A 20,118-nucleotide genomic window follows, 5' to 3' on the forward strand; every position below is an offset into this window, starting at 1 on the left:
GCTGCAGCTGGAGAGGGTGGGGGAGGGTTCCTGCTTGTTGAGAGTTGCGGGCTCCCTTCCTTTTAGTCATTTTTACTAAAGATTAGATTGTTTAAATTTAATATTAAACAACTATTATAAATGGTTTGGTGAGTGTGGTGGGGGTGGGTGACCCACTTTACCCAAGTCTTGGGAGGAGCACTGTAGACTCAGACTTGCTGGGTCGCTGCCATCTTGGATCTCCCCAAGATGCCCCTTTTTTAAACTTCGCCACACGGGCTGGTGCCAGATGATCCCTGTGCAGGACTTTTAACTGCATAGCGCATGTCCTATTACAGATTGAGATCTTTCGAGTATTCTCTCATGTTTCAGAAGAGATCTCCACTCCTAACTCTTGCATCCAGACCCAGTTAATATCCTGCCAGGCCCAGCCACCCAGCAGTCGATAGAGGGCACTAACCGAAAGGGTGCTTGTGGAACATAGCAACAACCTCTCTGTGAGAAGCATAGTCTTCTAACCTGAAAATAAAACGGAACACATCTCTGCTGGGCAACCCGTATTTGCGGTTCAGTTGGTCCAAAGACATCATAACCTCCCCCTCATTTAAGTCTCCCAAAATAGAAACTCTTTTTGCTGCCCATTAGTTTGAACCCTGAGTCCCATCAATCCTGGTTGGAACCCTGGCATGCCAACTATAGGCGTAAGTGGCAAAGTCTTGGATAAACAACCCTCACTCTGAAGCATCGCCCTTCTTGCCTTGACTGTACTAATGACAATGGAGTTCCAGTAGTGGTCCATAACTGTCCACATCTTATCCATGAACGACAGGTTAATAAGAGGGCACTTTGCTTGGGAGGCCTCAATATCCAGTTATATTGAATTTGGATCGTTACCTACCCAATCACAGACAAAGACAGCAGGGAATTCAATTGATATCTCCTGATGTTTGGGAAATTAACTCCTCCCCCTCCTTGAGGCAACTGCAATTCAGTAAGTTTGAGGGGCCGCCCACGATGCCAGACAAAGGAACCAAACCACTCCATAAGCTTCCGCAGCGTTAACCTGGGAAACATTACAGGGAGCATACGCATGGAATAAAGCAAATGAGGAAGAACATTCACCTTAATGAGAGATATTCGGCCCAGCCATGAAATTGGAAAAGCCTCCCATCTCTGGAGATCTCGTCTAATATTGTCGAGCAAGTGAGCAAAGTTAGTCCAAAATAACTGATCAAACTTGGGGGTAATAAAAATGCCTAGGTATTGGAACCTGCCCGTGACCACTTAAAAGGGAACTTAGGGCCACCTTCAACTTTTGGCACATGCTTAAGGTTCCCCAAAAACCCTCGCATAAGTCAGCCACCTGCTTGGTCTGCGAAGAAATAGCTGGGGACCCACAAGTATGTCCACTGTCTGATCCAAAAGACAATTAAAATCCCCCCATAATAATGGGCCGTGTTCCAAAAGCACTCAACTTAGTGAAAGCACTAATCAAAAATTTGAGGGAATGCGCCAGAGGACAGTAGACATTTAAAATGCCATATTCCTCCCCATGTATCAGGGCTTTAAGTATCACAAACCGTCTCTGCTCATCTTTTACCTGCTCTAATAATGTGAACAGAAGATTTTTCTGAATAAGTACCGCCACTCCCCTACTTTTAATAGTAAAGGATGAAAAGAATACCCGGTCATAACCCCCCTGTTGTAATTTCAGGTGCTCCCCATCATCAAGATGGGTTTCCTGCAACAAAGCGATATCAACCCTTTCCCTCGTAAGGCTAGAAAGCACTTTTTTCCTTTTAACAGGCGAATGACTTCCCTTAATACTCCAGGTGCACTATTTAATAGGACACTATGCCATATCCCCTTTGAGACCCTTGAACTCCTCGGAGGGAGAACCCTGCTTTCAAAGCGCCGAGCACAGGTAAATAAAGACTTAGAGTCGAAGAACTATATATACAAAAACTACTCTATCATAACTCTAAACAACTATTACTATCAAAAAACAACAAAGAAAACCAACTATAAAACCTTGAATGGAAGACTCTTCCCCCTGCCCATAGGGGACACTCACCCTACCCATCCCCTCCTTCACAACTCTTTCAAACCCGGACTGTGCCCCAGCCTTAGGCCAGAAGAAAAAACAAGGAGATGATCCTTAAATCAACAGAAAAAAGACAAAATTAGGATGAGCACTCCACCCTGGCTTCATGTCACCCCTACTTGTGGCTAAAAGAGAAACAGAACAAACAAAAAGGGGAGACAACAAAGAACATCCATAAAATTTCCCATCAGAAAATCCAGTTATTAAAAAAAAAGGAACAACTTATTCCAAGGTATTTTTTCCCCCCCCTTTCCAAAAAAGAAATTATTAGGGAGAAAGAAAGGAATTAAAAAAAGGAAGGGAAAACATGGGGAAAGATAAAAAAAGAGAACATTAACTGTATTCTTCAGGCCAATCCATCTATTTTAAAGTGTCTACAAAGTGTTTGGCTTTATCCGCCCAGTCAAATGTATAAACTGAGTCCTCGTGGCTGAAACAAAGCACTGTGGGGTATCTCATGGAGTACTGGTTGCCCAGGTTCCTCAGCCTCTTTTTAACTTCAGCGAAGGATTTCCTCTTTCAAATTACAGCCTCAGGAGAGGCTGCTGCTGCTGCAGTTTCTGGTGTGGTAGGTGCTGCCAGGGGAGTGTCCTCCCTGCTGCTATTTGCTCGCTCCTTTTCCCTTTGGCATCCTTCCCACTCCTAAATATTAACAAATATGTGTTCTGTAAGATTTTAAACTAATAATTCCACCACGTAAGTTGGCCAGGGATGGCAAAAAACATCAGCATGCCTTGGCTGTTAGGCAGAGCTGTCCACAGCAGTTCTACAGAATCGCCGCCATCTTGCCGAATCGCGATCTGACTCATTTTTAAAAATATTATTGGCGTCCATGTAAAAATATCTTACAAATTTTTCAAAAAGGGATACTAAAGAAAAGGCATTAGGTACAACAGCAACAATGTTGTACCTTAGAGGAATATGGAGGTTGGATGGAATAATTCTACTGGAGAATTTGAGAGGACACTCCGTCTACTTTGTGAGTGAAATAAGACTGCATTTTTAATTTCAGTGAATGAGAATTTGACCTTTTCAAACAGCAACAACTCAGTGCTTCCTGTTTTCTTACTTGCAATTCATCCAAACAAAGTACGGTGAACCGAAAATCCAAAAGAAGACATTTTACTATTTGTGGAGGAGTCCAATTTGTTGGAATCTACTTCACTGTCTCCAGCAAAGGGAATTCAGCTGTTCAGGAAGACACCTCACTTGTGTGTGGAGAATAACTTTAAACACACAGCTACTGTTTAGAACTATCTATGTCTTATAATTTTTCATGAGTTTACTATTACTTAGCCAAAGTACATCATTAATATTGTGCAGTTATCATTTTATTTCTCAGATTTCAGTATATGTGTTTTTTAAATGATAGATACAATGTATCTATTCAAAATCCAAACTGTTTCCCAGTAACATTTGCATCTTTGTCTAAGTTGTTTAAACTGGTTATTTGTTGAGTAAAGGAACTTTGCTGACTTATTCTTAATACTAAACCTGATCAGTGTGATACTTACAAAGTTGGCCATTATCACCAATCCAGTTAAATACTCCAAGCTAACTATTGCCCTATCAGCCTATTCTTAGTTACAAGAAAAGTAACAGCAAATATTGTCAATATTATCATTGGACACTCTCTCATCAATATCTTGCTTTCCAGCAAGGTCACTCCAATACATTGCAACCTTATGATACAAATTGAACTTCAGATTTAAATTTTAAATGACTGCTCTTGAACAAATATGGCATGAAGGAACCTTAATAAATTGAAGTCATGGGATTTTGGGGGAAGACTCTCCAATAATTTAAATCATGTCTGACACAAAGGAAGATGGCTGTGGTTGAAGGTTGTCAGTCTCATCTAAACCGCATTTCCATTACTGCTGGGGTTTCTTCAAATATTACCCTCGACCCAGTTATATTCAACAGAATTTTTGCTTCTGAAAGTAACTTTTAACTCCAATCACAAAAGCTTAGATTATGAAGCAGTTGGGACCCCATTCTGCTACATGTAGCAAGACCTCATCAACATTTAGATTTGAGCTAGTATGTACAAAATAATATTCGTAAGGCATATGTGCTAGGCAATGATTATCAACAAAGAAGTTTGCTTTAGTGTCATTGCCCTTACTAGGTCTTCCACTGTCGGAGCTGAAGTGCCTGGCAACAGTTCCCATCATTCCTAATGTGACAGCCACTTAAATATTGTGGCTGAGAGAGAGAGAAATTCAAGGTTGGATATTCTGTAGCAAATGCAGTAAATGTTATCATTGTGATGTATTTTTACATTCTTAATAAATGGCACTGATACAACACATTGCACAATCTTAGTTTGCCGTCAATTGTTTACAGTGAAAGAACTGCTGCGCATCCCTAATAACCCTTGACCCAAATAGCTTAATAATCCACTTCAGAGTGGAGTTCATCATCAATCATTGTGTAGGTCTAGAGTTACTTTTAGTCAAAGGAAACAGATTAAAGGAAGGAAGGAGGGTGATCTGATGATAAACTCCTCTCTGAAGTGGCTTAGCCTTTGGTTTCCTGCAGTCTGCCCGTGATGAATGTGTGGAGGAGAAAGTGACTATGTTTATAAGCAGGGTAAAAATGATAAGTACAGGAATGAAACTGTCTTTTTATTGTTTTCTTACTGAAGTGAATTATATCGGTATCTGTTCAACAGCTGTGAAATAATTAGAGACTGGAAGACCGGAGAATCTCTCTGCTATGCCTTCATTGAGTTTGAGAAGGTAAGACTATAAGAAATAGGAACAAGAGTAGGCTGTCCACTTTCCTGCCTTTTCCCCATAACTACTGATTTCCCTACTGATCAATTATCAACCCAACTCTGCCTTCTGTATACACAAGGAATTTGCCCCCACAGCCCTCTTATGGCAAGGAGTTCCTAAGTCTGTCAACCCTCTGAGAGAAGAAATTCCTCCTAATCTCAGTCTTAAATTGATGCCCCTAGATTCTGAGACTATGCATCCTAGTCCTAGACTCTCACAAGGGGAAATATCCTCTGTGATTATCCTGTCAAGCCCCTTAAGAATCCCACATGTTTCAATGAGATCACCTCTCATTTTTATGAAGACTTGTTAAGTAACAGTTATATTGTGCATTCTTTAAATATAACTTTACAGTTATACTAATTTTTATTCTATGAAGTTCTTTGTATAGATTTATATTGCATTACAAGTGGATTTTTGTATTTGCCTAATTTATGTTCTGAATCAAAATCTCAGCTGAGAATTTCCCCAGCGGTTGTAAATACAAGTTGGCAGAAACCCCAGATGAACTGACTACATTGAGGTGACTGGCCAGTATAACCTCAGTAAAAAACAGGCAGTCAGGGAAAAGTAACTCCCAGCCTATGTTTCCATGCTGACAGTCAAAATGCAACACATCAGCAAATTCAAGTGTCATTCAATAGCAGAAAGATGCTGGCCACAAATCTGAATTTATTTAAAATAATGAGAGAAATTCCCACTTACTGATACCTTTCTTTGTGTAAACATAAAGGACAGTGAAACTTGTATAAATGGATATTGTTCAAAAAGTACATGGGTCGGCATGGTGACTCAGTGATTAGCACTGCTGCCTCACTGCCTGGGACCCAGGTTCGATTCCAGCCTCAGGTGACTGTCTGTCTATGTGGAGTTTGCACATTCTCCCAGTGTCTGCGTGGGTTTCCTCCGGGTGTTCCCCTTTCCTCCCACAATCCAAGGACGTGCAGGTTAGGTGAACTGGCCATGGTAAGTTGCCCAAAATGTAGTTTATTACTCAGGGGCAAATATAGGGGAATGGGTCTGGTGGAGGTTACTCTTTGGAGGGTCGGTGTGGACTTGATGGGTCAAAGGACCTGGTTCCACACTGTCGGGATTCTAATTCTAAAAAACAGACATTTGAGAAACCCATTCTTGCATGTAGAAATTAATTTCAGCAAATTAGTTATTTTTTTAAAACCCAGTATTCATAGTGACATAAAAATGCTTTTATCTCCAGATATGGGTACTTTCTCTACCACTCGATTTTAGTTGTCAGAAGTTCCACCTTTTTAGAGATGTTAATTCCATTCACATGGAAGTAAAATCTCACAGCAATGCTTGAAGTAGAGGCAGACATCCTTTATTTAGTACTGCCACATTACAAATACAACATTCATTCATTTCACTTAGTTGCTTGTGCGACCTCATTGTACATAACTTGGCTGCTATGTTTACTTCCATAACAACACTGACTGCTCATCGATGTTATTAATAACAAATTAATAACACCTCATGCAAGGGTCAGTGAAACACCTGTCCAATGGGAAAATATTTTGGAATGTTTCTAGGCATTTATTTAAAAATCTAGTAAGTTCCTGCTCGTGTTTGGTGACCTTGCACAGGTCAGATTCTGCAGTCATGCTTGATGTTTCAGTTGTAAGCTTTTGCAGTCTGTGTACAAAATTAATTTCATCTGCTTACTGTACAAGTTCTTTACTATTTACTAGTCAGACCACATTTGGAGTATTGTGCACACTTTTGGACCCCCCCATATCTTGGGAAGAATGTACTGGCCATGGAGTGTGTTCAGAAGAGGTTCAAGAGACTGGTACCAGAAATGAAAAGCTTAACATATGAGGAACGTTTGAGGACTCTGGGTTTAAACTCTTGAGTTAAGAAGGATGAGGGAAGATCTAATTGAAACATACAGAATACTGAATGGCCTGGACTGGGAAGATGTTTCTATTGGTAGGAGAGACTAGGGTTGAGAAACTTAGCAGCTGTGATTGAATGGCCTAATTTCTGCTCCTATATCTTATGGTCTTATTGGCTGACACTAGTCTCCAGTGAAAGACTTACTATTAACTTAAGTTGGGCTCTGATTGTATAAATGCATTACGTCCAAGTGGTGGACAAGTTTGCTCTTTCTTTCCATTTTTAAAAAAATCTTTCTTGGTGGTTTCAAACTTGGACCATCTGAATCAATCCCTAAAAATATGAAGGAGCAGGTCTCTGCCTTTTCAATTAAGGGACTTCCAAACAAAGTTCCACTGGCAGAGGAGAAAAGAAACAATGCTTTTATGGTAATTTCTGAAGGTTTTTTGGAGCGCAATACTGCAAATTTGAATGTGGAACGTAGAGATGGGAAAACCATTTGTGACAAGAATGACTTGTGAAATGAAACGTTCTTCAGCCAGAGAAACACTTGTCTTTGGGATTGCTTGTTTGCCTCTGTTCCAGAGCTAAAGTTGAATGTGCTATGTGCATGACAGGGGAATTCCTGACTGAGAATGTCAAGATTGATGATTGTGGTACTCTAACTTAGCACATGTACTATGTCCACTGGCTTGGAGCAAAACCACAAAGAAATAACATTGTTTCACAGTCAGAAAGTGATATGAAAACCATAATTCAATGACAACAGAGTTGCAAGCAAACTACGGTATCACTGTCCAGACAAGTTCAGTGAATTATTGCTACTTGGGCAACAAGTCAGAGGGGCAGTCAAGCATTATTGTCAAGGCATTATGTTATTGACTATTAAGTAAGCTATAGTTTGAGCAACAAACTATCGGGCAGTGGACCTGTCCTATTATGAAGGCAAAGAGCTATAGGAATAATGAGGTGGTTTGCGATCTGTGTAGAAAAATTCCTTTTAGCGAGCAATTGCTCGTGCTATTGGATCAGCATCATTTTCAGCAGTCTTGTGTTTTTGCTATTGGATGAGTAAGCTGTCACTGTTGGGGCCCTGAGCCATTATAATTGTTTAACTGTTTGACCTAACTTGTGCCCTGCATCTTTGTCAGGGTTGGTTTGCATTACCATCCCTGAAAAAATCTGCTTAAACTGCTATATTATATATTTTTTCACAGCAGGAGCATTGTGAAAATGCTTACTTTAAGATGGATAATGTGCTAATAGATGACAGAAGAATACATGTGGACTTCAGCCAATCTGTAGCGAAGGTACAGTGGAAAGGGAAAGGTAGGTTCTAAGGTTACATTTTGTATTTATCTATTTCACAAGTACAAACCTGAAAGGTCACTCATCTCTATAGAAGTTGCCAACGTGCTGTCAATATCACTGCCTGGGAGAGGTGATTGTCACAGGTTCAGTTGTGGGTTTCAAAGAAATTGGGATAGAAAAGAGAATGAAAGAATGCCAGGAATTAGTCTGGGGAGTGGGACGAGGTGCGTTATCCTTGAATTGATAATGGTCACTTTCTCATTCACCTTTTCTTAAAAGTTATTTTTGATCTATCTTCTCACAGGTGCAAAATACACCAAAGATGATTTTAAAGAGTATGAGAAAGACCTTAGCAAACGTTCCAACATTACCTTGAAGAGTAAAGTTCAACCTAAACAGGAGTATCCTTGAATTTGTTCAGCAGCTATAAACGTTGAGCTCAATTGAAGTATTATAAATAGTTCTGTGTAGTGCATTTCAGGCAACATGTAAAGGCTTTAGAAAGGATACAGAAGGGGCTTGTTAGGATACTACCAGGAATACGGAATGTTAGTAAAGAACAGACAAGCTAAATTGTGATGTAATAGACGAAGTAGAGAAAATCAGTTTTCTCCAGTGATTGGCCATGTCCGGAGGGGAACTGAGTTAAGGTTCTGAAGTTACATTTAGGCCATAAATAAATAAGGATGGCATTTTCTTCCATAAAGGCTGATAATCAACACTGGATTCATGGTCATCATTAGATTCTGAATTCCAGATTTTTTATTGAATACAAATTCCAACATCTGCTGTGGTGAGATTTGCACCCTGGTCTTCAGAATATTACCTGGGTTCTGGATGTAGATTTGCTCGCTGAGCTGAAAATTCATTTTCAGATGTTTTGTCATTATACGAGGTAACATCTTCAGTGAGCCTCCGGATGAAGCACCGCTGGGTGTTTCCTACTTTCTGTTTACATGTTTGTTGATAAAGTTCTGGTTGGAATGCCATGCTTCCAGGAACTCCTGTGCGTGTCTCTGTTTGGCTTGTCCTAGGATGGATGTGTTGTATCCTTACATACAGATAAGGAAGAACTAGTGTAAGGATACCTTACATACAGAGAAGGAAGGACACCACATCCATCCGAGGACAAGCTAAACAGAGACATGCTTGAGAATTCCTTGAAGCATGGCATTCCAACTGGAACTCTATCAACAAACATATTGACTTGGACCTCATTTACCCTCTCCCCCCCCCCCCCCCCCCCCCCCGAGAAAAAGAACAGGAAATGACATCACCGACTCAGAGAAACCCAAACATATATATAAGAAAGCAGGAAACATCAGCAGTGCTTCACCCAGAGACTCTCTGAAGATGATATCAAGTATGATGATGAAACGTCTGAAAATAAATCTTCCAGCTCAGCAAACCTCAACCCAAGCTACAAATTTTCTTAAAACTTGCTATTACCTGGGTCTTTGGATTAACCGTTCAATGGTAATACCACTTGTCTGTTTGATTAAGTTGAGTAATTCTTTGAACTGTAAAGTTATAGATGGTAAGAAATAGCCCACAGAATTAATTGCCTGGTTTATTGACTTTGCCAATGATATTAACTTCAAAACTTGATCTGTGAAATCTTGAATGTTATAATTTCAAAAATGGACTTCGTAGAAGATCCTTAATATAACAAAATGTGTTTAATTCAACGCTTCCCGTCCTGGGCAATTGAAAAGATCAGTCATCAACATGCCTCACAATCCAAAGATGTGCAGATTAGTGTATTAGCCATGGAAAATGTAAGGTTACAGGACCAGGGTGGGATATTCTTTAGAGGGTTGGTGTGGACCCAATGGGCCGAAAGGCTTGCTACCACGCTGTGGAGATTCTATGATAATAAACACCACCAGATAAAATTGTATTCTGAGTATCTTGCAGAGCATCTTGCTGGTCAATTACGAGGGAAACATGCTTGGGAAAGAGAAGACACTTGGATAAATTCCTCCATCATTGCATTGGCCTGACCTTTGCTAGGTTTTGTCCCTTAATTTAAAAAAAAGCCCGAAATATGAACTATTACTGGATGAGGCGGAGACCAGTGGAAGCCAGCAGCATTTGAAGAAACACCACAAGGAGAAACGGTCTCGTCGGCATATGGAAGAGGAAGAATGTGATAGGAGGAAAGCAGCCAACTGCAAGGTAGAAAATACTGATTATCAAGAAGTCAGATATTTAAGCCTATATAGTCATGGCTTTATTGAATATTTGATTATTAATTTGCATCTGCCTGTACTTTAACCACCATGTCTTTGGGAGGCTGCTGGCTGAGTCATAGAGATGTACAGCATGGAAACAGACCCTTCGGTGCAACCCGTCAATGCCGACCAGATATCCCAACCCAATCTAGTCCCACCCCTGCCAGCACCTGGCCCATATTTCTCCAATCCCTTCCTCTTCATATACCCATCCAAATGCCCTCTAGTTCTGGACTCCCTGACCCCAGGGAAAAGACTTTGCCTATTTATCCTATCCATGCCCCTCAATTTTGTAAACCTCTGTAAGGTCATCCCTCAGCCTCTGACACTCCAGGGAAAACAGCCCCACCCTATTCAGCCTCTCCCTGTAGCTCAGATCCTCCATTCCTGGCCATATCCTTATAAATCTTTTCTGAACCCTTTCAAGTTTCACAACATCTTTCCGATAGGAGACCAGAATTGCACGCAATATTCCAACAGTGGCCTAACTAATGTCCTGTACAGTCGCAACATGACCTCCCAACTCCTGTACTCGATACTCTGACCAATAAAGGAAAGCATACCAAACGCCTTCTTCACTATTCTATCCACCTGACTCCACTTTTGAGGAGCTATGAACCCTTATGCTTGCATCCAAATCATTGATGTAAATGACAAAAAGTAGAGGACCCAGCACCGATCCTTGTGGCACTCCTCTGGTCACAGGCCTCCAGTCTGAAAAACAACCCTCCACTGCCACCCTCTGTCTTCTACCTTTGAGCCAGTTCTGTATCCAAATGGCTAGTTCTCCCTGTATTCCGTGAGATCTAACCTTGCTAATCAGACCCATGAGGAACCTTGTCGAATGCCTTACTGAAGTCCATATAGATCACATTTTCTGCTCTGTCCTCATCAATCTTCGAGTTTTTTGAAGATGTAACAATCAAGTTTGTGAGACATTATTTCCCACGCACAAAGCGTGTTGACTATCCCGAATCAGTCCTTGCCTTTCCAAATTCATGTACATCCTGTCCCTCAGGATTCCCTCCAACAACTTGCCCACCACCGAGGTCAGGCTCACTGGTCTACAGTTCCCTGGCTTGTCCTTACCACCCTTCTTAAACAGTGGCACCACGTTTGCCAATCCCCAGTCTTCCGGCACCTCACCTGTGACTATCGATGATACAAATATCTCAGCAAGAGGCCCAGCAATCACTTCTCTAGCTTCCCTTGGAGTTCTCGGGTACACCTGATCAGGTCCTGGCCATTTATCCACCTTTAACCGTTTCAAGACATCCAGCATTTCCTCCTCTGTAATCTGGACATTTTGCAAGATGTCACCATCTATTTCCCTACAGTCTATATCTTCCATATCCTTTTCCACAGTAAATACTGATGCAAAATATTCATTTAGTGGCGCCATACAAAGGCCATATTCTCTCCCTAGTTACCCTTTTGTCCTTAATATATTTGTAAAAACCCTTTGGATTCTCCTTAATTCTATTTGCCAAAGCTATCTCATGTCCCCATTTTGCCCTCCTGATTTCCCTCCATTCCCTATAGTTACCAGCCTTCCCTTTCACCCTGACAGGAATATACTTCCTCTGGATTCTTGTTATCTCATTTCTGAAGACTTCCCATTTTCCAGCTGTCCCTTTGCAACAATGGACTGTTAGGTCAATTTCAAGAATGTGACCCTTATTTGGATCTTCAAGCGTTAATGTAGGAGAGAGCACAGGAACAGGCCATTGGTTCAACATGTCTATTCCAGAGTTTATGCTCTGGCTGACTCTTTGTTACCATATTTTTGTTTCTTTCCGCCCTCATAGTAAAATATTATCTCCTTTAATTGCAGCTCAGTAATTTGCCTCTGCTATCCTTATAGTAGCAAGTTGCACACTCTGACTGATGCTGATTCAAGAAGTGTCTTATAATCACTAGGAAATTTAGTAAAAAATTAAAACTGTTGATAGGCTCCTAGTATTAAAACATTACAGAACTGAAAACATCTCTGTATCAGCTTCGTCTTGGCCCTTTTTCTGAGATAAAGACCCACCCTGTTCAGGGTCTTTCAAAATGGTTATAGCCCCTTAGTTTGGTTTTAAGAGGATAAGTTTTCTTTGCATCTTCCATGGGTCCCTCAATATCTTCGTTATATTATGGAAACAAGAACTATGTACAGTACTTTTAAGCACGTGAGATTCCAGGGATTTGCTTGTTATTTTCTGCCAATGAGTACAACTTCCATGAATTCTCATTTCGCTCTCCTCAGTGCCACTGTGCCTGTTAATTATGAGGACTTTATCTTCAGCCCTCTCAGGCTTTGATCTCAATTCTGTTTTTTTTTATTGCCACTAGCTATTGCTGAAGGAAAAGTGAAATGAAGAAATTGGGAGGGGGATTTTTAGCAAGGCAAGCGGCAGGAATTAAAAGACAGATGATGAAGGGATACTGTGCACAGAACTGAATAAAGTTAAGGTAATCATGAATCTGATTGAACATGATAGGGTAGCCTTGATAGAGAATTGGTTTTAGCCATGGTGAGACTGAATGTAAATAAATGTAGGGTGGTGGACCTGTTAATGACAAGGTTATTTCATTATCAATGGGACACCCAATCAGATATACTGAAAAAGGTGGAGAGAGTAAGATTTGTAAGCAATTTGTAGTAATCTAGTTTTGAAAACAAAGGGAATTTATATACCTATACTTTTTGTGTCTAAATTTGAAGTTGACAGATTAACTTGATATCAATGGATTAGTTACTGGAAGACCTTCTGAAAATTATTTTTGACTTGATAGGCAACAATTGATGAATACTGCAGAAAAAAAGATAGAGGTCAGAAAAAGCGGGACCGATATCGCAGCCGGAGCAGGAGTGAATCCCAAGAGAAAGATCACCACAAGCGAAGCCGGAGTAAGAAGTCCAGACATCAAGAAAGGAAGAACAGAAGTCCTAAAAGATCCAAATAGAAGCAATAGAGTGGAAGTTGAAAGAAGAGAAACATTTAAGTGCAATATGTAACTAAAATGCTTTTGATTTTTAAAATTTCAATAAATTGTACAGTCAAAATGTTCTAATTCATTGCTTTTCTACTACTATGGAATCACATGACCCATCCTGGCACATTTGCACTCAACTCTATTTCTGGTGAGTGGTCAAGAACTGAGCAGATGCACTTACAAACAAGCTGCTGAGGACAGGATATACACTGAATATTTTGTTTTGCGTAAATTTACTGGACACCTCATAAGGGTAGGGATGTTGGTTAGGTCACTAGATGAGTTAATAAACTAAATTCCACTTAACATCTGAGGAAGGGAGTGGGAAACATTGCAATTGTAAAGATTGATGTTTGTGGCATAAGAGTCAAATGTCCCATTTTAGGGACTTCAATGCAATGTAGACTGTTAAGCCAATACCTCAGCACAGTATTGGATTAATTTCTGATCTGAAGACAAGGCCTATTTGCTAAACTTACTTTGAGTACTTCAGATTAATGTATAAATACAACAGACTAAGTAGAACACTGATGGTATTTTATAAATATTATTAAAGCTGTCTTGCCATCTCTTCATACTCGTTAAAAGCCTTCAGAACATCCACCACTTCAACAGTCAATGAAAGTCTCTTACCTTTATGAATTATCTTAGTCCAAATAAAAATGCACTTGACAACTCAATCATTTATTCAGTTTCCATTAAAAGATTATGAAGCAAAGACCTGGTTTTTGAGAAGGTGATGTTTTCAATAACGAAATTTAAGTTCACGAAAACCCCAGTTGACAGCACAAAATCCTTCAATTTCTTGCATGATGTAATGATGCTGTTAGTAGACAGCCTCTCCAAGCCATCCACATATTAAATTTTCTAGGCATCTCAAACTTATTGTTGGGAGATACATACCTATAAATTTTCTAAGTTCAAATTTGATATATATTGTCAGTTTAATGTGGGGAATGGCAGTAATATTGCCTGACTAGTAATCTAGATGCCCAAGTGTTGGAACATAAAACTAGTCTTAGTGACATGACAACTATCAGCATGGATGTTAAAAACCTATCTGGTTCACAAAGGCCCTTTAGAGAAGGAAATCTGATGGTCTGGCCTCACGACTCCAAAATGCCCTTGTTAACCACTAAATTCAATTAACACTTTTCTAAAACAGACTGTCGAATGCATTTTTTTTAAATGGGTACAATTTATTAAAATCTTTGTAAAGTGCTCTATAAAAAACTCACCTGTATTTTTATCAAAAGACTGATTTGAATGATTGGATCTTCAACCCAATGATGTGATCAAGGATGTGGCTTCACTCAGAATGTATTTCTTGCTGATCTTCCCTTCAGCAAGCTATGCTGCAGCCACAAGTTCAAAAATCTCACCAGAAATGTGTGTGTGAATTCTTGCACAGTGATAAATGCTGCTTGCTATAAAATGAGGCAATCATATCTATCTTTTAAATCTTGAAGGAGTAATTTTATTTGATGACTTTAATTATGTGTTATTGGCAAATTCAGCACGTACTTCCCATCCCTAATTCTCCCTGAGAAGACACTGCTGATATGCCTTCTTGAAGCACTGCAGTCCACATAGTGTCGGTATGGCCACACTGCTAAGAAGGGAATTCCAAATTTAGATGGTGGGTGGCTTGAAAGGCAATTGGCAGGTGGTGGTGCAAGGTTGATAATTTTGATTTAAATGAACCAGTTATGTTAACAGATTGCAAAGCAATTACCTTTGAAAATGATCTTAGATTTAATGTCATTGGAAGTCAAATTAAATGTTTATACATGTATAATTTATAAATAGAATTCAATGCATAAATTAGAAAAAAATAGCTAATAACCTGTGTTCTACACACTTCTAAAAGAAAATTATTTTCATATAAAGTATACCAAACTACTTTCTTCATATTTGGTCAAAGCTAAGCAGGATGTTTTAAGGCACAGCATAAAAGACCATTTTGTAGGTTTCAGATACATATGTTCAAAACCTCCCAGAGATAAACTTGACTAGACCAGAGCATGAATGAGCCCTGTCGTGTTAGTAACTTCTCTCAACTCCCAATGAGTATAAAATGAGCCTTTTTTTAGACTCTTTGTGGTACTGTCCCTATCTCTGAACCAGGAGGCATGTAATAACATCGCTGAACAGGTTGATTAGAATATATCTAAAATAGGCCCTGCAGTATTACAGCCCTACCCTCACACTCAATGCACATCCCACGATGGGCCCTGTAGTGTTGAAACCCAAAATTCACTCCAGTTTGCAGTCTCGTTAAATAGGAACAGATAACAGTTTAGCCCTGTAGTATTGCAACTCTATCCTCACTTTCAACATACAGTCTTACTGTTTCAAAGTGCGGGTTATAGAGTCAGCCACTCCATTATGTTCCTTCCTTTGACTTGGATGCTCTTCGAGCAAGGTTCTCTGCTGGGGTTGGAGCCTTGCAAAATGACTTCTTTAAACTTTTAATGAGAAAAGGCACCTACTGTGCACTCACCTACATAAAGCTCTCCAAGAATATCAAAGCAATTAAAGTAATAATAAAGACTTAGTGTAAGTGAAGAAGAAAATCAATTACAATTTTGCTGATCAACTACAGATCACATGATGAAATTGATTTAAACTCTAGTGTTAGGTGCTCAAATCAGCATTCTATTAACTCAAGTGTAACTGCTGGAGGCTTCAAATTACAATGTAGAAATAAATTAATACTTACAAAATATACCTTTCTGTAAGCCCTTAAACTAAAAGTGAAAGCATGAATAGAAATTAATATCTGTCCCTGGAAATTAAACAAGGGGCGCACTGCTTTTAAAAAAAGTAATGATTTTCACTTCATACATAAACCAGCTCTCTATTCTGGCTCCCTTTCCCCATTGCAGTGTTTTCCCTGTTACTTTCTGCTTGATGTTCAGGTGTTTCTGGATTGAGATAATCACACTGCAATGGTTTGGGGTAGCTGTAAGGGTAGCCATTATCATCAAAAAACCTCCGGAATGTGAACTCGTAGAAAGCGTGTTCTGGGTGCTTCCCATTCTGGTACCAGCCATTCAGTGTGTCATTGACACTTTCTCCATTGCTACTATCACTCCACAATTTGTCAGGATCCACAGGATCAAAATTGGACGTATCTGTTGGGTGTGTAATCTTAGGAATATATGGAGCAGATTGGTGCCGGATGTCACTGGAGAAATCAATCAATCTGAAAAACGGATGGGCTTTTATTTCATCTGTGCCATTCTTCCCAAGCCTATCTTCTGGACCTCGGCAAAGTTTGATGATGAGATCGGATGCCTCTGGGCTAAGTTTAGCCTGGGGTGGGATGTGAAGTGTCGTCTGCCAGTTTATAACCTTTGTAAGAATGGGCAGAAATCAGAAATCTTAACATTCCACAATTGAGATTATTGCTGAACTACTGGATTTAAAAAAAAAATCTACAATTATTTTTAAAGATTAAAGTGTCTTCCATCCTGGTGTCATTATGGGTGATCATTTTATTATAAATCCTTTAACCAGGTTTCTCAGGATGGGCAGTCCTATAGGATGATACACTTAGAAGAATAGCCATTTTCTTTTCTGCTTTGAGGACAATATTACCCCCAATGGCCTACTTGTCTCTTTAAAAAAAGTCATAATTACCTCTAAATAGACTTTAAAAACAAAGAAACGGATATCACAGTGCACAAGATAAATGATATAGGCATAATTAATTCATTACCTTGATCTGTGTTTCCAGTGGAGTTTGTGCCAAGAAAGGAGGCTGTCCTACTAGCATTTCATAAAGAATAACACCAACGCTCCACCAGTCACACAGCTGGGTGTAACCTACGAGGTACAAATTATTTTGCTCATTATATCCAGTAATCAAAAACCAATGTCTTGTTATTCAGACTTCTATTTATGATTTTTTTATGTTCAGGTGAGAACATTTTTACTGATGTAAGACAATTATTATGATTTTTCAACCTGTAACAATATAATTATAAATTATTTTCAGTATATACTCCAAAGATCATGTAGTCACTGAGGATTCCATTTACTCCTGAAGTCACATTTTGCTATTCAGGTATGTATCATCTAATAATACAACTGGGATTTTGACATTAGCCTTGTTATTTAGAGGCATGGTAGATTTTGATAACTAGGTTTGTTGTGGTTTGGTAATTGGGAATGCATGCTTTAATTCTCGAAGAGATTTTATTCCTGTCATTTACTGCATAACTAGGTTTCAATGTTCTGCTTTGCATTATTTGGAAATATTATCATGTTTTTAAATTTGGTATGAAATTAGAAACATAGGAACAGCTGGCTTTTCAGTCCCTCAAGTGGCCAGCGTTTACTCCAACCTGCACAGCAACATGCTACGCAGGTCATGCACAATGTTGTAGTCTTGACAGATACATAGCAGTAGAACATTGATTTTAAAGGAACCATCTGGCGTAACAAACTGGTCACACAAGGTAAACTGAAATATAGGGAAACATTGATCATAGTTGATCTGTATTGTAATTACATTCGGTTGCTCTGGTCCATATTTCTTAGTTGTCTTGCATGACAAAAATGAATCAATCTCAGTTTAGTAAAATTCAATTGATCTACAGTTTCAACAGCTTTATTGGGCTGAAGAGCACGGTGGCTCAGTGGTTAGCACTGCTGTCTCACAGCGCCAGGGACCCGGGTTAGAACACAGAACAATACAGCACAGAATAGGCCCTTCGGCGCTCAATGTTGTGCCGACCTGTGAACTATTCCCAGCTCGTCCCCCTAAACTATCCCATCATCATCCATGTGCTTATCAGGATTGTTTAAATCTCCCTAATGTGGCTGAGTTGATTACATTAGCAGGTAGGGCATTCCACGCCCTTAGCATTCTGCATAAAGAACCTGCCTTTGACATCTGTCTTAAATCCATCTCCCCTCAGTTTGTAGTTATACCCCCTCGTACAAGCTGATGTCACCATCCTCGGAAAAAGTCTTTCACTGCCTACCCTATCTAATCCCCTGATCATCTTGTATGTCTCTATCAAATTCCCTCTTAGCCTTCTTCTTTCCAATGAGAACAGATGCAAGTCTCTCAGCCTATCCTCATAAGACCTTCCCTCCAGACCAGGCAACATCCTGGTAAATCTCCTCTACACCTTTTCCAATGCTTCCACATCCGTCCTGAAATATGGGGACCGCAACTGTACAAAATATTCCAAGTGTGGCCGCATTTTGTACAGTTGCAGCATGATATTGTGGCTCCGGAAATCAATCCCTCTACAAATGAAACCTAACACACCATATGCCTTCTTAGCAGCATTATCAACCTGGGTGGCAACTTTTAGGGATCTATGTACATGGACTCCAAGATTCCTCTGCACATCCACACTACCAAGAATCTTTCCATTGACCCAGTACTCTGCCTTCCTATTATTCTTCCCAAAGTGCATCACCTCACATTTAGCTGCATTGAACTCCATTTGCCACCTCTCAGCCCAATTCTGCAGTTTATTCAAGTCTCCCTGCAACCTGTAACATTGTTCCAAACTGTCCACTACTCCATCGACTTTAGTGTCATCTGCAAATTTACTAATCTATCCACCTATGCCTTCGTCTGAGTCATTTATAAAAATGACAAACAGCAGTGGTCCCAAAACAGATTCTTGTGGCACACGAGTAACCAGATTCCAGGCTGAATATTTTCAAATCAACCACCACTCGCTACCTTCTTTCAGAAAGTCAGTTTCTAATCCAAACTGCTAATTCACCCTCAATTCCATGCCTCTGCATTTTCTCCAACAGCCCACCACGTGGAACCTTATCAAAGGCTTTACTGAAGTCCACGTATACCGCGTCAACTGCCCTACCCTCACCTACATCCTTGGTCACCTTCTTAAAAAACTCAATGAGGTTTGTGAGACATGACTTGCCCTTGACGAAACCATGTTGACTATCTGAAATCAAATTGTTGCTTGCTAGATGATTATAAATCTTATCTCTTATAATCCTTTGAAAAACCTTTCCTACAACAGAAGTAAGGCTCACTGGTCTATAATTACCTGGGTCATCTCTACTCCCCTTTTTGAACAAGGGCACAACATTTGCAATCCTCCAGTCCTCTGGTACTAAACCTGTAGACAATGATGACTCAAATATTAAAGCCAAAGGCTCTGCTATCTCCTCTCTAGCTTCCGAGAGAATCCTTGGATAAATCCCATTTGGCCCAGGGTATTTGTCTACTTTCACGGCTTCTAGAATTGATAACACCTGTTCGTAACTAATCTTGATCCTTCTAGTCAAATATCTCATACCTCATTATTCTTCTTTTCCTGAGTGAAAACCAATGAGAAATGTTCATTTAGCACCTCTCCAATCTCCACAAGGTCCACATTCAACTTCCCACTTCTGTCTTTGACTGGCCCTATTCCTACCCTAATCATCCATTTATTCCTCACATACCTATAGAAAGCTTTAGGGTTCTCCTTTATTCTATTTGCTAAAGACTGCTCGTGTCCTCTCTTTGCTCTTTTTAACTCTCTCTTTAAATCATTCCTAGCTGGTCTGTAACCCTCCATCGCTTCATCTGAATCATCTTGCCTCATCAACCCATAAGCCTCCTTCTTCTGCTTAACAAGAGACGAAAGTTATGTAGTAAACCACGGTTCCTTTACCTTATCACTTCCTCCCTGCCTGACAGAGACATACCTATCAAGGACACACAATATCTGTTCCTTAAACCAGCTCCACATTTCCATTGTCTGTATCCCCTGCATTTTGCTACCCCATTCTATGCATCATAAATCTTGCCTAATCGCATTATAATTGCCCTTGCACCATCGATAACTCTTGACCTGTGACATGTACCTATCCTTTTCCATCACTA

The 20,118-nt window shown here is 39.8% G+C and overlaps 2 protein-coding genes across 6 annotated transcripts in view; one reads left to right on the top strand and one right to left on the bottom strand.

Moving 5' to 3' along the window:
- The window catches only part of ppil4 (peptidylprolyl isomerase (cyclophilin)-like 4), a 52,433-nt gene extending 39,116 nt beyond the window's left edge, over window positions 1-13,317 (top strand). For 2 of the 3 annotated variants that reach the window (XM_043681109.1, XM_043681117.1), the window contains exons 9-13: window positions 4,734-4,827; window positions 7,938-8,049; window positions 8,336-8,432; window positions 10,071-10,209; window positions 13,047-13,317. In XM_043681109.1, coding sequence (XP_043537044.1) covers window positions 4,734-4,827; window positions 7,938-8,049; window positions 8,336-8,432; window positions 10,071-10,209; window positions 13,047-13,217 — 613 coding nt within the window. In that variant the 3' untranslated portion in view covers window positions 13,218-13,317. The remainder of the gene's footprint in view (window positions 1-4,733; window positions 4,828-7,937; window positions 8,050-8,335; window positions 8,433-10,070; window positions 10,210-13,046) is intronic. The other variant, XM_043681125.1, reaches the window with a different exon arrangement.
- A 22-nt stretch (window positions 13,318-13,339) lies between these two features.
- Window positions 13,340-20,118, bottom strand: part of lats1 (large tumor suppressor kinase 1) — a 44,439-nt gene continuing 37,660 nt past the window's right edge. For all 3 annotated transcript variants that reach the window (XM_043681062.1, XM_043681051.1, XM_043681059.1), the window contains exons 7-8: window positions 16,972-17,078; window positions 13,340-16,604 (exon numbers count right to left, since the gene is read on the bottom strand). In XM_043681062.1, coding sequence (XP_043536997.1) covers window positions 16,089-16,604; window positions 16,972-17,078 — 623 coding nt within the window. In that variant the 3' untranslated portion in view covers window positions 13,340-16,088. The remainder of the gene's footprint in view (window positions 16,605-16,971; window positions 17,079-20,118) is intronic.

Source organism: Chiloscyllium plagiosum, chromosome 3, assembly GCF_004010195.1.
Source record: "Chiloscyllium plagiosum isolate BGI_BamShark_2017 chromosome 3, ASM401019v2, whole genome shotgun sequence".
NCBI classification, from domain to species: Eukaryota; Metazoa; Chordata; class Chondrichthyes; order Orectolobiformes; family Hemiscylliidae; genus Chiloscyllium; species Chiloscyllium plagiosum.